The sequence below is a fragment of the Pezoporus occidentalis genome, unplaced genomic scaffold (genome assembly GCF_034315485.1).
Source record: "Pezoporus occidentalis ecotype Australia unplaced genomic scaffold, CSIRO_AGI_Poc_V1 ctg408, whole genome shotgun sequence".
Classification (NCBI taxonomy): Eukaryota; Metazoa; Chordata; class Aves; order Psittaciformes; family Psittacidae; genus Pezoporus; species Pezoporus occidentalis.
The window spans coordinates 114,239-129,263 of NW_026915734.1; the positions used below are offsets into that span (position 1 = coordinate 114,239).

The following is a 15,025-nucleotide window of genomic DNA, read 5'->3' on the forward strand; positions in this document are numbered from 1 at the left end:
CGGCGCCCGAGAGCTCCCGAGAGTTCCCGAGCGAGCCCCGAGAGTTCCCGAGCGCTCCCCGAAAGGTGCCGAGTGAGCTCCGAACGCTGCCGAAAAGGCCCCGAACGCCGCCGAGCAGGTCGGAAGAGCTGAGGGGAAGCTGGGCCTGAAGCGGTGGTGGCTCTGTGCGGGGCAGGGAGTGCGGCCGGAGCGGCCTGGGGCTGCGGGGAAGGTGCGGTGCTGTGTCTCCGACCCCTCAGGTGGGTGTTTTACGTGCGTGCTTTTGCTGTCGGGGCCGCTCCTGAGCCGCCTGGGTTGAGGTGGCAGGGCTGGCCCGAACCCCCCTCAGTATGTACTGGCCCCCTTGAGTCTCTGTGGGGCTGAGGCAGGGGTTGTATAACTATGTATATGGCCAGGGTTGTGCTTGCTTTCCGTGTGTGAGTGAAGAGCTGGGGCTGTCTCTGCTCTCCCCCCTGCCATGTGTGTGAGGAGTGTATATATCTGTCTGTGTGTGCCAGGCCAGAGCTGTCCCTGACCCCGATACGTGTCTGTGTGCTATACATATTTAGAGCTGGGGCTCTCCCTAACTTCCGTGTGCATGTGAGGAGGGGTAGTGGTGCATGTGTGTGTATGTATGTGTGTGCCCGGCCAGAGCTGTCTCTGACCTCTGTAAATGTCTGTGTTCTGTACGTGTTTAGAATTGGGGCTCTCCCTGACTTCCCCGTGTGCACATGCCGCACCTGGCTATTGCTGTCCCTCTCTGCCACACCACCTAGCCCTGTCTCCATGCCCACTGTTCCTTTATTTCTTGGCAGGTGTGCAGCAGTGCTGTCAAAGCCATGATTGAAGTGTTGGCCAAGCTGGGCCGTGGGCCTGTGTTCCTGGCAGGGGAGGTGCTGGAGTGTGTGATCACTTTCACCAACCCGTTATCAGCCTCATCTACGTCTGCCAGCAGGTATGGCAGCCTGTGCCAGTGAGCCCTTCCATGCATGAAGCCTCTGCCTGGGTGCTTCCAAAGGGGACAGCATTCCCTCCCTCTTGAGCGGCCAAATGTCATGGCTGTTCTGTGGGACAGTGGTGCTAGCTCAGCCACTGGTGACTTCCCTGCCTGCAGTACTCCCTTAAGAGTGCTTTGTACCATTGCTGTTTCAGGGCTGAAACTGAGGTAATTACTCTGGTTTTCTGCCCTCAAGAAAGAGACAAGAAAAAACGCTATGCAGTTAAAGTTGCTTTTAACTGCTCTTCAGATGAGCCCTCAGTGACAGGGTTGCCAGCAGAAAATGAAGCCAAACAGGCTGCCAAAGTGGGATATCTAGTTACACCAGGGTGACAGTCTCACAGAGCAACTTCCAGATGTCATGATTTCCTATGTTTATGGAAGGTGCTCTCTCTGTCCAGCATTGTGCTGGCACATCAGTGTGATGCCTGCCTCCAGAGCTGGCAGGCAGAGGGGCAAGCACTGCCCATAGTCAGAAAAAGGCAGCCTTCTGTGGCAGCATTTTCTGTGGCCCAGCATTTGATTGCTGCATCTCCCCTTATCATTGCTGTGCCTGAAAGAGGTGTTGAGGAAACGTGACAGTAAGGAAGCTTCCTATATTGGCTCACAGTGGGTGACTCCACGTCGTAAGTAGTCACCGAAAGCATCCATGTCCGCTGATTGTGTGGCCTTGTCTGGTTCTCCCAGGGGTGGAGAGTGCTTTCTCATCTTGAGCCCTCCCTGGGAAGTGTCCATTCTCAGACTTGTCAGGTTCAGCATCTTTTCACCACCTGCACATATTTCACACGTAATTGTTTTGGTGGGCGTGCTTCCAGTGCTTGCAGCCTCAGCAGCAGCAAAGCGGTGTCTTGTATTAGTGCCGTAGGGCTTCTTTGTTTATTGCCTTCCTCAACTTTTCATCTTTTTCTTCCTGGTTCACTTTGCGTGCCGAATTCAGTTTTCACATTTGGCTGTGATGTATGTCTACCTTTCCAGTGCTGTTTTGACTAGTTCTGACACATGTGGGACTGCAAGTGGAGTAGTTTTGGAGGTTCACAGTGCGGTTACAGAAGCTTCATTTGGGAACTTCAGCTGTGTCCTGATCTGCAGAAAACTGCCACTTGGAAAGTCTTTAAAATAAAGAAGCAGGCAACCAAAACTGAGGAGACCTGGCGAAGTCATACGAGTGGCAACACCAAATACCAATTTACACAATGTGGGTTGCGTAAAGGCAGGAGCCAGACCAAAGCGCAGTCACTGCAAAAGGCAGATAGACCTGTCAGGGACTAGAAGCTTTCAAGGCTGTCAGAAGCTGTGGTGGAGGTGGTGGAACCGAGAAGCACGTATTTCAAGTGTAGGGACAGAACTAAAGGACAGTCAGTAAATGCCAGGAAGTTAATCTGGTGGTGGTATACAAGAAACAAAGGTCTTCTGCCCAAAGGCTGTGTGAAGCGTGGCCCCTGTGGGCTACAGGAGCCACAGGGGGAGGTGAGAGAGGAAGGAAGTGACCTCAGCACCAGCACAGGATCCTTCTGCACCCTGTCGGCTGGAGCAACCAGGTGTTTGGTAGGAAAGGCCATGCAAATTTTGTTTGGGTGTCTGGTTAGAAAAATGAAACCAATCCAGCAGTTTGTTGTCAGGCAATACTGGGGGGTGGGGGGAGGGAAAGAGTCAAAAGACAGTGTTTGAATTTGAAGGTAATGTAATCGTGCTGAGCCTGTAGAATCACAGAATGGTTTGGGTGGAAAGGACCTTAAAGCTCATCCGGTTCCAACCCCCCGCCACAGGCAGGGACACCTTCCACTAGAGCAGGTTGCTCCAAGCCCCGTCCAGCCTGGCCTTGAACACTACCAGTGATGGGGCAGCCACAGCTTCTCTGGGCACCCTGTGCCAGTGCCTCAGCACCCTCATAGTGAGCAGCTTCTTCGTAATGTCTGATCTAAATCTCCTCTCTGTCAGCATAAAGCCATTCCCCTTGTCCTGTCCCTACATGACCTTGTAGCCTGTAGTCCTTCTCCAGATTTCTTGTAGCTCTGATTTAGGTACTGGAAGACTGTTAAAAGGTCTCCTTGGAGCCTTCTCCAGGCTGAACCAGCCCGGCTCGCTCAGCCTGTCTCCAGAGCAGAGCTGATCCAGCCCTTGCAGCGTGTTCATGGACTATATATAAAATATATATAGATATATTCGTGGCCCTATATAAAATTAGTGAATATTGTCTCTTAAGATTTTTTTTTTTCTCTGTTGCCATATATGTTCCCAGATACCTTACAACCTTATGGCAGCCCTTATGGAAAAGTCATGCCGGTGCTTTTGAAGATACAGGATGACAGTTGTGGGGTTAGAGGTAACTGGATAGACTAACCAACACGTGTTTGTGTAGAGGCAGCCAGCACATACAGAAGATCAAATAACACATTGTTAGTCAGCTGAAACAAATGCAGCACACCTCTCCCTCTGGTTTGTCTGGACGTTTAACTGCTCTGATGTGTCACATTGAGAGATACCTGTGTGCCACAAAAAATCCCTGTGCCACCTAGAAGTAGTGTCAGTGCTTACTAATCAGGTAGTGGTGTTAGAAAACACCAGAGGAACCATACATTGGCTAATCGAAATAAAAATTCTGCTGCTATTGAAATAAAATAGATGAGTGTTTTCAAAACTGAGAAGCATCAGTACTGCCAGGGGAAATATCTTGTGGAATCGCTGGTGATCATAACAGGGTCCAGGACATGACGCTGCTTTTCATGCCAGTTCTTGTGGCTGAACAGAAAAGGGGTAAAATGACACCTTTACCTCCACCACAGCTATCAGCAAGTCCCTTGCATCAGGAGGAGAAAATAGGTCCTTATGAAGGACCCAGAAGTGTCCTTCTATGGCCTGACAAAGACAGAAATTGGCGTTCCTGAGGGGGACAGTGCTGTGCAAAGGGAGCACGTCTGTGCCCTGCCTGCCCTGGGGAGTGTCGAGCTTGCAGCACTGGGTACTGTGAGCAGGGGCAGCTGACCCCAGGTTGTAAGTAGTTGTTGCTTTTGAATTTGCCCACTTCCCTGACGGTTCTGTTATTACCAAAATGCCTCGCAGTACTGCTCTGTGTGTCACTTCTGGCTTGGGATTCAGTTCTTTGTGGCTAAAAGCCCTCTGCCAGGCCTGGCTCATGCATGATGAGTAGAGGTGTTCTCTCAAGAGTGCACTGTGTGGCCAGTCCCAAGCTGTGGGTGATGAGAAAGACGATTCAGTGAGTAAGGCTTGGGACCGGATCTTGGGATGCTTCACCTCAGCATATTTGCTGGAGGATCCCTGTGAGCTTCTGCACAGGACACTTCACCTCTGTCCCCATGGAAGGGGTGGCTGCCCACCTGCACTGGTGGCTGTCTTCTGCCACATATGTACAGTGGGCTTCTCAGGGCAGGGGTGTCTGTGCTGTCCTCAGGTGTTGTGGCTCAGGCTGCAAATATTGCTGCTGAAGAAGAGCCTTCAGGCCCAGAGCCAGGCTTTGGGTGAAACTCCTGTCAGCAGATGGAGCGGAAGTGGCTTTGTGTCAGCACCTCATCTTGAGCTTGCTCCAAAGGCTTGTTTGGAGTGGGGCTGTGAGGGTGGCTTCAGTGATGGTGAAGCAAGTCCTTTCTCCCAGGCTAGCAGTCCCACATGGAGCTGAGCAGAAAGACCTGCTCTTCTCTCAGTTCATGCTTCCTGTAATCCAGGTTTAAAGCACAAACATGAGTGTTGCTCTTCTCTTTTCCCAGTGAGATGCTGGCGTGGGCCAGTGCCCAGATTCACTGCCAGTTTCACGCCAGCGAGAACCGGGTGGCACTCCCTCCCTCTGATGGCAGCAAGCACGATGTACAGGCAGAGAATGAGACAGTCTTCGTGCCCAACAGAGGTGCGTGCCACTTTTGTAACCCTCGGTAGGGATGGTGAGAGCGCAGCAAGCAGGAATCTAACAGTCTATAACGTGTCTCTTGAGAGCAGAATGCATAGAAGTGAATGGGCAGTCCATGATGTTTTCCATGTGTAATTCCCTGGTGATGGCTGCTGCAGGAGCTTGCTAGTACTGGGATCAAAAGTGACAATACCTTGAAGCAAAAGCTTGGAAGGTTGTCTGTCCAGCTGTTCTGGGAATGTCTAATGATCTGACTGGGGCTTTAGGTGTTTTCTTCCTCAGCCCTCTTCTCCCCATTCCTCGTCTGGCTGTCCTGGTCGCAGCCTGAGGCTGAGGAGCTTTAATGTGTTTTTTCTCTTCCAGGAGAGCGGGGTCAGTGTATCCTGTCCACCCCACCAAAGATTCTCTTCTGCGACTTGCGACTGGACCCGGGGGAGTCAAAGTCCTGTGAGTCCTGCCTTCTCTTCCCCTGCTTGACCCTGGTGAGCCCCGCTTTCAAAGCTGGCTCTGCAGACCTGAGTGCTTGAGTGGCAGACCCTGGTGCTTCCTAAACCAAGGTGCTTTGGTGGGAGTGTGAGCGCTGAGGAACAGCATGCTGCCTCACCCATAGTCTGTTCTCCACCAGAACACTGCATACAGCAACATGTCCCTCCATCCTGCCCCTGGCCTGTGGCCTTTGCCACAGGTCCATTGTGTAGCTGTGGGGCATAAAACATTTTGAAATATGTGTCTGCAGCTGAAGGAACGTTTACACACACCCATGCTTCCTCGCCTTTATTTCTTCAGCCACACTGGAGTGTGAAGCACAGAAGTCTGTGCTTCGTCTTCAGACCACAGTCTTCTGCTGCTTGTAGTTTTTCTGCTGTAAAAGTGAGCACTTCTCTGCTCAAAGCACTCCATGTCTCCAGAGCCCTCCAGTGGTGTCCTTCCAGTGAGTCCCCTTTAAGCTCTCCTTCATTACTGCTTTCCCTTTTGCTGTTTAGAGAAATTTTCATCCTTTTCACAAGGAGCTTTCAGCCACTCGTTTTTGTTGTTCCAGGCAACTACTTCTACCTGAGCAGACAGTGATGAAAATGTGTTTTTGTCTCTTGGTCAGTGACTGCATGACCCAGCATGTGAGTTCATGTGGCATCTCCTTTGCATTCCAGCAGCAGTGTAACAGTTGGGCAGTGCAGGCTGCACATGGAGAGCTGCCTCAGGTTGTCCTAGGCATCTGCTGCATCAGCCATCTCTAGGGAATGGTTGATGGAGACATCTCAAGTCACAGACCAAAGGGAGCAGAGAGGCACTGCCTGTGGTGGAGGGTTTCCGCTGGAGCATTGAGCTCTGGGGAGCAAAGCTGCAAGTGAGACCAAGAAGCTGCAGGCTGTTACATGCTGATGTTGAAGTTGGGTTCTTCTGCCTTTCTAGGCTTGAAGGGCCCTGACTGGAGGGAAAGGTGGACAGGGTGAAAGCAGTCAGGCTTGGGTAGGTGGTGAGTGGGGTTGGGCAGTGCTGTCTGGGGCTCTGTCTCCTAAACTACAAAGCAGATTGAGCAGGTTTGGTTATTTACTTTTGTACAGCAGTGTGCTGGGGAAAGGAGCTGGCCCTGCCACTTTGCAGACAAGGTCTGCTGTGCTTTCTGAAAGAAGAAAGGTGGCAAATACCTCAGCTGGCCTGAGGCTCACTGGGATTCTCCTGTGCTCCTTGCTGCTGCCAGTGTGGCTGCTGCCAGTGTGGGGCTGGAGCACCCATTCCCCAGGAGCAGGGGGAAGCCCCTTTTCCTGTGCGTCTCAGGCTGGGTCACCAGTGTTCTGGGAGAACAGATTGGTGACTACAGTCCCACCTCCAGGTGGCTGGGATGGATTGAGAGTCTTTCCTTGTGTGCTGAATTTGCAGGCAAAAGCTGTTCAGCCCCAGGTAAGTTGGTGATACTCTGTGCTTTCCTTCCCAGTGGTGTTGTACTGTGTGTGTGTGACACTGGCACAAGCAGCCTGCATCTGCCTTGCACTTGGATGCCCCTCCATAGAAATGACACAAACTCTTCAAGAGTTTGAGCTTCGTTGGCTGTATGTTACAGCCTTTCCCCTTGGCTGTGTGGTGCTGCAGTGTGTGGCACTGGGCTTTTCAGTGCTGAAACCCCCATATCACAGCCCTGGCTCTGCCAGGCTGCTCAAACCAATCCCATCAGCCTGTGGAGCTGTTCCTCTCACGCGAGACTGCATCTGGCACGCCTGCACAGCATTCCTGGGGGCTCCTGCCAGCTCCGTGGAGGCAGAGTTAAGGCTGTGTGGGTGTGTATCTTAATTCTTCATTTCCTGTTTTTCAGAAGTTTTGACTTTTGCTGCGCAGTTTGCAAAGGCAAAAAATAAAAGAAAAAATAGTAAAACCAACCCAAGAAATCCTAATTCTGCTTCAGCAGAGCACTATGTTATTAAACTGTAGCCAGAGCTGGCACATACAGCTGAGGTCAGGCCGTCTCTTGATAAAAGGCCTTATTTTCAGTTGCTCACCAGCTTATTCCCCAATATATTCCTCTCGTTATAGTGCCTGTATATTGAAGTTGACTCATCTGCCATCCCTTTGACACAATGCCCAGGCTGAGCTCTTTAGATATGTCACCATCAAACGTTTTCTGAAGCCTTCAATTTCTGTGGCTGTTCTCTGCCTCCTCTCTGGTTTTGTAATACCTTTAAATATTTAGTAGATCACAGAGAGGAGAGGAAATGGAAGCAGCCTGGACACAGCTGGGAGCCCAGCCAGAGGGTACTGTGGGTGGGTAGGGAAGGCATCCATAGCTTCAGGAATGTGCTTCCTTTTGGGATATGCACAGAAGTTGGGACTTCCTGAATCTTGGCATTCCTGTGCCAGGTAGCAAGCCACTCATCCTCTTCAGGCAGTGGTGGTCTCTGCTCAGATTATCCTCACTGGGCATGAAGGTCTTTGTGAGCACTCTTTTAAGCTTGATACAGGGGGTTAAAAGCAATCTGCTTCCTTCCTGGGAAATATTTTGATTTTCCTCCCTGTCAGGGCAGTTGTTGTCTTGATCTGCACCCCAGTCCAGCAGGGCAGGCTTGTGTTTTAAGGTGTGACAGCTTGTGGATGCTACACGCTAGCATGGGCTTTTTTCTTCCTTCCAGTCCTGTTATTTTACGTCTAGAAGTTATGTTTGAAAATGTAACCCTAGCTTTTAATCTAAGCCTCAATGTTTAGGATGTGCCAGAGGTGGGGAAGGATCTGTGGTTTCACAGCAGGATGGTGCCCTTCCTCTGGCAGGGTGTATCTGTGTTATGGTGGGCAAGCCAGAGAGGTGGAGGCTTCCCACAGTTCACTGTTTGTGCCTTTCTTATTGCACAGTGTGTGGTTTGGGAAAGCTGCAGAAGTGTTCATGCTGTGTCAAGAAGCGTTGGGGTTTGTGTGGTGGCCAAGGGGCTTTGAGGGGGCTGAATGTGGTCTAAGCCAAGCCCCAGCATCACAGAGGTCTCGGAGACAGAGGCTTTGTGGTCCAAGTCATCAGTCTGTCAAGTGGGATGTACCACAGCTTGTTGTGAAGGTCTCTTGATTTGTTTCTTGGCTGTTAGGTCTCGTGCTTCAGAGGAAAACACAGGAAGAAGCTAATTTTTGTTGCTGAGTTTGGGGTTTGTGTAAAGCCAGTATCAAAAGTGGCATGAGGTATTGATCAGCACCTCTCTGCCGCATGGAGCAGAGCCCCGAGGAGGCTGCAGCGTTGTGACCACGTTGGGGAAGCAGTGTGCGAAGGAAGTGCGCAGAGGCAAATTCAGGTTGAACTCGTGATGAGCAAGTTTAGCTCTTATGTGTTTGAGTTCCTGGATTTTACATCTTTCGCATTCTTTTGAGGCGGAAGAGTTGGTTTGTGTGGTTGCATGTGCTGGAAGCAGCATCTGGATGACGGTGCATGTGATGTGAGGATTAGTGCGGTGGTGCAGGGAAGCCAGGGAAGCGCTTGGCATGCTGTTGGAAAAAAGGAGACAACAGAAAGCACCAGGCACTGTCCGTAGTTCAGCACCCCTGCTGGTGCTAACCCTTGGTGCAGGGAGCCTGTGAGCAACAGCTCCAGAAGCTTTCTTTTGCCCTTGGAAAGCAGCCTTTCAATCTTCTCTATGCTCCTTGCAGATTCATACTGCGAGACGCTGCCCATAGACGGGCCTCCCTCTTTCCGGGGGCAATCGGTGAAGTATGTATACAAGCTGACCATTGGCTGCCAGCGTGTCAACTCCCCTATCAAGCTCCTGCGGGTACCCTTCCGTGTCCTCGTGCTGCATGGTAAGGCCACATGCTGCCCTGCTTGCAGGCACAGGTCTGGCTGCACCCTGTCCTTCTAACACTCTTGCCTTCTCCCCAGGGCTCAAGGATTATCAGTTCCCACAGGATGAGGCTGTTGCACCCTCAAACCCTTTCCTGGAAGCAGAGGAGGGCTTGAAGAAGGACTCTCGCTTGGCAGACCTGGCAACAGAGCTGCTCATGGTGGCCACCTCCCGACGCAGCCTGCGTAGGTCATATCCCCTTCTTGAACCTGCTGTCCTAACCTGGGCGTGAAGCACAGCTCAGGGCTTGCTGCAGAACCCTTGCTGGCAAAGCAAAGCCCTGACTGGGGCTTTGGAGCAGCTCCATCAGGTCCTGCCTGGGTCACAGTTTCTTCCCTGGCTCTTCCTGGCCAGTCACAGACTGCTCCTACTTCAGCCAAAGAGGCCCTTTTCCCAGTGTATTGCAGCTGCTGCAGGCATTTCCCAATGGGAATGCTGCCTCCAGGGTCTGTCCTTCACACCCAAACAGGAGGCAGGGATCACATCTGCTGTGCTCTGTGATTAACCCAGAGCAGTGTATGAAGTAGATCCTTTTCCTACCCCAACTCTCTTCTTGCCCCCTTCTTGCTCCACAGACCTGTATAACATTAGCAACACTCGTGGCAAGGTGGGGACATTCTGCATCTTTAAGACCGTGTATAAGATCGGAGAGGATGTCATTGGGACCTTCAGCTTCTCAGAAGGAGACATCCCCTGTCTGCAGGTCAGTGCTGGTTTTGGGGTCACTGTGGGGAGAGGCAGGAGGGAGATGAAGAAGGGATTGGGGTGCCACTGGGCTGTTGTGGGGTTTCTAGTGGGACCCAGCTGAGGTCCCCTTGGGATATAAGGAGGAAAAGAGCTCCAGTTCTGAGGTCGTTTGGGAAATGGAGGTCCTGGGGCTTTGCACCGGGGCTGCTTGAGGTTGTGAGAGCAAGTGCCCTTCAGTGAAGGACTTGGGGGTGTTGGTCAGTGAGAAACTTCACATGAGCTGGCTTCAGTGTGCGCTTGAGCCCAGAAACCAACCGTATCCTGGGCTGCGTCAAAAGGAGCATGACCAGCAGGTCGAAGGAGGTGATCCTGCCCCTCTACTCTGCTCTCTTGAGAGCTCACTTGGAGTATTGTGTGCAGTTCTGGTGTCCTCAACATAAAAAGGACATGGAACTGTTGGAACAAGTCCAGAGGAGGCCACGAGGATGATCAGGGGACTGGAGCAACTCCCATATGAAGACAGGCTGAGAAAGTTGGGGCTGTTCAGCCTGGAGAAGAGAAGGCTGCGTGGAGACCTCATAGCAGCCCTCCAGTATCTGAAGGGGGCCTATAGGGATGCTGGGGAGGGACTCTTCATTAGAGACTGTAGTGACAGGACAAGGGGTAATGGGTTCAAACTGAAACAGGGGAAGTTCAGGTTAGATACAAGGCAGAAGTTCTTTACTGTGAGATTGGTGAGGCCCTGGAACAGGCTGCCCAAAGAAGTGGTGGATGCTCCATTCCTGGCAGTGTTCAAGGACAGGTTGAACAGAGCCTGGGGCAACTTGATCTCTTGTGACGTGTCCCTGCCTGTGGCAGGGGGTTAGAACTGCATGATCTTAAGGTCCTTTCCAAACCAAATTATCCTATGATTCTGTGATTGCCCTGCAGTTCTCAGTGAGCCTGCAGACGGAGGAGAGCATCCAGGAGGAGTTCCAGCGCCGGCGCGGGCAGCCCGTGTCCTTCAGCACGCATGCCCGGCATCAGGAGGCCTGCCTTCACACAGCCCAGAGCAGCTTCAGCCTGCCCATCCCGCTCAGCTCTACCCCGGGATTCACCACCAACATTGGTTAGTGGCACCAGGGAAGGGACCCCCTCTTGCTTGTACCCATAGGAGGACTGTGCCCTGTGGGAAGGAGTGGGTTTATTTGCGTGTCCCCTTGCTAGTACACAGCAGTGAGGCAGCTGCTGTCCCTGTCCCTTGTGGTGTTGGCTGCTGACCCCTTGTCTTGCCCACAGTGTCCCTGAAGTGGAGGCTGCACTTTGAGTTTGTGACCTCCGGTGAGTCGGCGGGGAACTGCTTGGTTCGTGGGAGCCAGCCAGAGGCCGTCACCTGGACTGGGGTGGAGCAGATGGAAGTGGACACTTTCAGCTGGGATTTGCCCATCAAAGTCCTTCCCACCAACCCCATCCTGGCTTCCTATGTATCTCAGTTCTCCAGTACTAATTCCATCACCATCTGAGGTGGTGAGAGGTGGTAGGGCCTGTGGTGCTAAAGCATGTGCTGCCAGTGGGAATGGCAGGCAGAACTGTCACCAGTGTGTTGCAGGATGCACATCCCAATATCCCCTTCATCTGTAGTCACTGGGCAAGTCTGTCCTGCTTGCAGGTGGAGGAGCACTGTGCTTGCTGTGGTATCTTGTGCTGCAGCCCTTGGCTGGGAGCTGGTTCCTCTCTGCCTGGGTGAAGGTGAAAGTCCCAGCACTCACCAAAAAGAAGTCTGCTGCCCAGAGAACAGCCTGACGTGCCTTTACCCCATGAGGGGCTTCCAAGAGGGAAAGTCCTAGCCCAAGGAAAGGATAGGGGAGCTTTTCCAGTGAAGCCCCATACCAGCCTCGTGTAAAGGCTGTGCCCTTACAGAGAGACCCGTAAAGCAGAGGTCTGTCCACATGGGCTGGGTGGGATCCTGCTTTCCTGCCCCGGCACACATCCTGCCTCTTGCATGGGGTGTCCTGTACGCACAACCCTACCCTCACCCAGAGAAGGTAGGTCCTGGCAGGCCAGCTCTGTGCTGCCAGCATGTGCTGGTGTCCTGTGTCCCTGTGGCCATGTGCTGTGGCAGCACCACAGTGATGATCCACAGCAAGCTGTTCTCTGTTCACCCTCCTGGGTATGAAGGCATCCTGCTGGTCTCAGGATCCTTAGGGAGCTGGAGTGAATGTGTGCTGTGCTCTGGAGGTCTCCCTGCTCAACCCCCAGCTCCCCATTTCTACCAAACCCTTCCATAGTTTTTCTTTATTAATGAAAGTCTAATAAAAATCCGGATGTGCAAAACTCATCCTTCCCAAACACCTTGTTCCGGTTCCATTCCCAGTGGGTGACCCAGCCCACCTTGCACAACAGTCAAAAGGCTGGAGACGTCCTCTTTGTTTAATACCTTTATTGCAAGAACAGAAACATCTACACAAGGCTCTGCGCAGCACAAGGCATGGCACCAGCAGGGGCAGGCAGCCAGGATGGCCAGCTCCATCCTGGCACGTGTGGATTAACTTCAGCTCCCTGAAACCTGGCAGGGCACCCTGCAGCAGGGCATGGGGCCTCCCCTGGAGACATTTAGTGGTTCTCCTGCTCTGCCACCCGCTCTGGGCTGGCTCCATTGCAATGTTGCCCAGGGCTGGCCTGCAGTGCTGGGGATCCCCTCCAGCCCTGGGAGCTGTGGGAGCAGGGGTGTTAGTGGTTCCAGAGGTGTGTTGTGCCCCTCGTGCTCTGGGGCAGAGAAGGGGCTGGCTGAGGTGTGTGGGTCCTGCATACACAGTGCTCCCCAGTGAGCTCCCAGTGGCTGCTGTGCAGGGGGACAGAGGTCTGGGAGGGAGGAAGGAGCTGCTTAGCTTGAGGCTAAATGTGGGAGTACAGCGCAAGGATGTGTTTGGTCCTGTATCTCTTTCCTCAGTAGCTGGAGGTTTCCTGCCCACCTGGGAGGAGATCCCATAGGATCTACCTTCCCATGGTGTGCAGAGCATCTCTTGAGGAGGAGGGCCTCTTTCTGTTCAGGGAGCTGAAGGCAGAAGCAAAGCCGTACCGTGGCAGCGCTAGGGTGTAAATGTTAACTCAGTACCATAGTGTGTGCATAGTGGTTTCCCTCGAAGGTGGCAGCAGTGATGTCTCTACAGGACGGGGCAGGTCTGGAGCATGCGGGAGGTGTGGAACGTGATGGATGCCAGGGGGGCACGGGGTGCTGCTGAGCCTTTTATCTGCTCAGCCTTGCACTCAGCACCTTGTTGATGAGCGGCTCGGGGGTGCCGGGTGAGCCCCACTCATGCTCCAGGCTCTTCACACAGGGCAGGCTGGGGTTGGCCTTCTGCACCACCGAGATCTGGCACGTCTGTGAGTCATAGTGGGCTTCACACCAGTCAGGGAAGTCAATGGGGTGCTGGGTACTGCAGGAGAAGGCACTGTCAACTCCCCCATAGCTCCTGGGCATCTCATTGTGCTGCGACACCCCTGACCCCTGCTTTGTGTCCCCACTCTCACCGCCACCCTCAGCACTTCAATGGGTTCCTGCCCACCTCTGCCCCTTGTTCCCCAGGGCCTGGCACCCCGCATTTACACCCACCAGGCTCAGACACACAGGTGCCATGGCAGGGCAGCATGACCGCAGTATCCCACCCCAGTACCCCTGGTCCCCTCACTCACGTCTCGCAGCAGCCCACGCCAACGGGGTGCAGGCAGGTACAGAGCAGGCAGTTGGTGCTCAGCCACGACTCCCCAAGGGAGAACTGCTTCCCCTCGTACTCGCAGGGAGCTGCAAAGGAAACCAGTGATGAGCACATGTGGGCCTGCCCTGGGGTGAGTGGGACCCTCTTCAGCACCCCTTGTGCCCTGAAGGAGGGGCAGGGGGATGCCATGACCTCCCACCCTCCCTATGGTACAGAAGACACTTGATGATCTCTCCGCCACACTGCAGGTATGGGATACCCAAGCATGTGTCAAGGGTGATGCTTCCACCTATCATCCCCTGACCATGCCCTGCAGCTCTCCCCACTACCCTGGCAGCATAGGGCAGAGGCAAGCAGCTCTTGCTTCCCAGGAGAGGCCATATCCAGCATCCCTTGGGATTTGAGCATCTCTGCAGCCCTGGACGGCAGCCCTTCTCTGTTTGCTGCACACTCAGCCCCAGCCGGGCTCCTGCCAGGAGCAATCCACGGCCCAGCGAGCTTTTTCTCAGCCAGAGCCCTGGGGAGCTGTTGTGTAGTTTATAGACTGCTCCTTCTACTAGTCACTGGCCCACGATCGCACTCCTGAGTTCATCACACTCCCTCCTGTCCTTCACAGAGCCCCGCTGCCCCAGGGAAAGCGGAGGCCTCCTCTTCCCATCAGGTTCTTCCCTTCTCACCTCTCTGCTTACCTTTAGCTTGGAAGTAACATTTGGCCTGGGAGCCCGGCAGCTGGAGGAGGAGGGAGAGCAGCAGGCAAAGCCAAGCACACCCCATCTTCTGTGCTCGCATGGCCATGGTCAGCGTTGAGCTCGTCTTCACCGAGGTTGCCTTGCTTCTCTATTGCCTTTGCTTCTTCCCTTCTCGCTCTGAGCGCCTTTTTAATGCTCTCCTGATCCCAACAAGAGATATTTATAAAGTTCAGCTTTACGACCCTGGCCACCAGCTGTGCCCCACTGGAAAAGTTGTAAAACTCATTTCCTGATTTGAAAGGCATGAAAACAAGAGGTAGGATCAAGATTTTTAACAAGCTGTGAAAAGCTGATTCATGCCCTCCAGAAATGTCTCCAGTTGGAAGCCCTGGTGGGTGCAAGGCTCCGCAGCGAGGGGAGATCCAAGGGACCCCAGCGGGGTTGCCCTCTGCAGCATGATGAGCACTGGAGATCCTGGACCCTGATCAGGATAGCCCCAGGCTCCCCTCTGGTCACGCTGATCTCTGATCCTTCACAGCAGCCAGGGATTCGGGAGCATCCCATTGTGCAGGGACGAGAGCAGCGCAGGTGTCCTGTCAGCAGTGTGGGATGCAACGGCACTGTCCTTGGTGGGGATGGAGATGCTCATACGCAGCTCCTGGGTACCAAAACATGGCAGTTTCACCTCTTCCTAAGCTGCAGCCATGCCAGGCTCATGGCCAAGCATGGGTTGGGGGTGACAATGAGGTTTTTGGCCAAGAGCAGGCAGTACAGTGATTGCTGGTGAGGAAGGCTGTACATGAGGCATGATCCAG

The 15,025-nt window shown here is 53.4% G+C and overlaps 2 protein-coding genes across 2 annotated transcripts; one reads left to right on the top strand and one right to left on the bottom strand.

Annotated features, from left to right (window-relative positions):
• Nucleotides 1-18: 18 nt before the first annotated feature.
• RGP1 (RGP1 homolog, RAB6A GEF complex partner 1) lies at nucleotides 19-12,143 on the top strand. Its single transcript, XM_062633917.1, has 9 exons — nucleotides 19-239; nucleotides 795-934; nucleotides 4,699-4,835; nucleotides 5,199-5,282; nucleotides 8,949-9,098; nucleotides 9,178-9,324; nucleotides 9,715-9,842; nucleotides 10,757-10,934; nucleotides 11,105-12,143. The coding sequence occupies exons 2-9, from the start codon at nucleotides 819-821 to the stop codon at nucleotides 11,326-11,328; spliced, it is 1,164 nt and encodes a 387-aa protein (XP_062489901.1). The 5' UTR covers nucleotides 19-239; nucleotides 795-818; the 3' UTR covers nucleotides 11,329-12,143.
• Nucleotides 12,144-12,230: 87 nt separating this feature from the next.
• MSMP (microseminoprotein, prostate associated) lies at nucleotides 12,231-14,788 on the bottom strand. Its single transcript, XM_062633918.1, has 3 exons — nucleotides 14,211-14,788; nucleotides 13,499-13,607; nucleotides 12,231-13,242 (listed from the first exon to the last, which is right to left on the bottom strand). The coding sequence occupies exons 1-3, from the start codon at nucleotides 14,314-14,316 to the stop codon at nucleotides 13,053-13,055; spliced, it is 405 nt and encodes a 134-aa protein (XP_062489902.1). The 5' UTR covers nucleotides 14,317-14,788; the 3' UTR covers nucleotides 12,231-13,052.
• Between the last annotated feature and the right edge of the window lie 237 nt (nucleotides 14,789-15,025).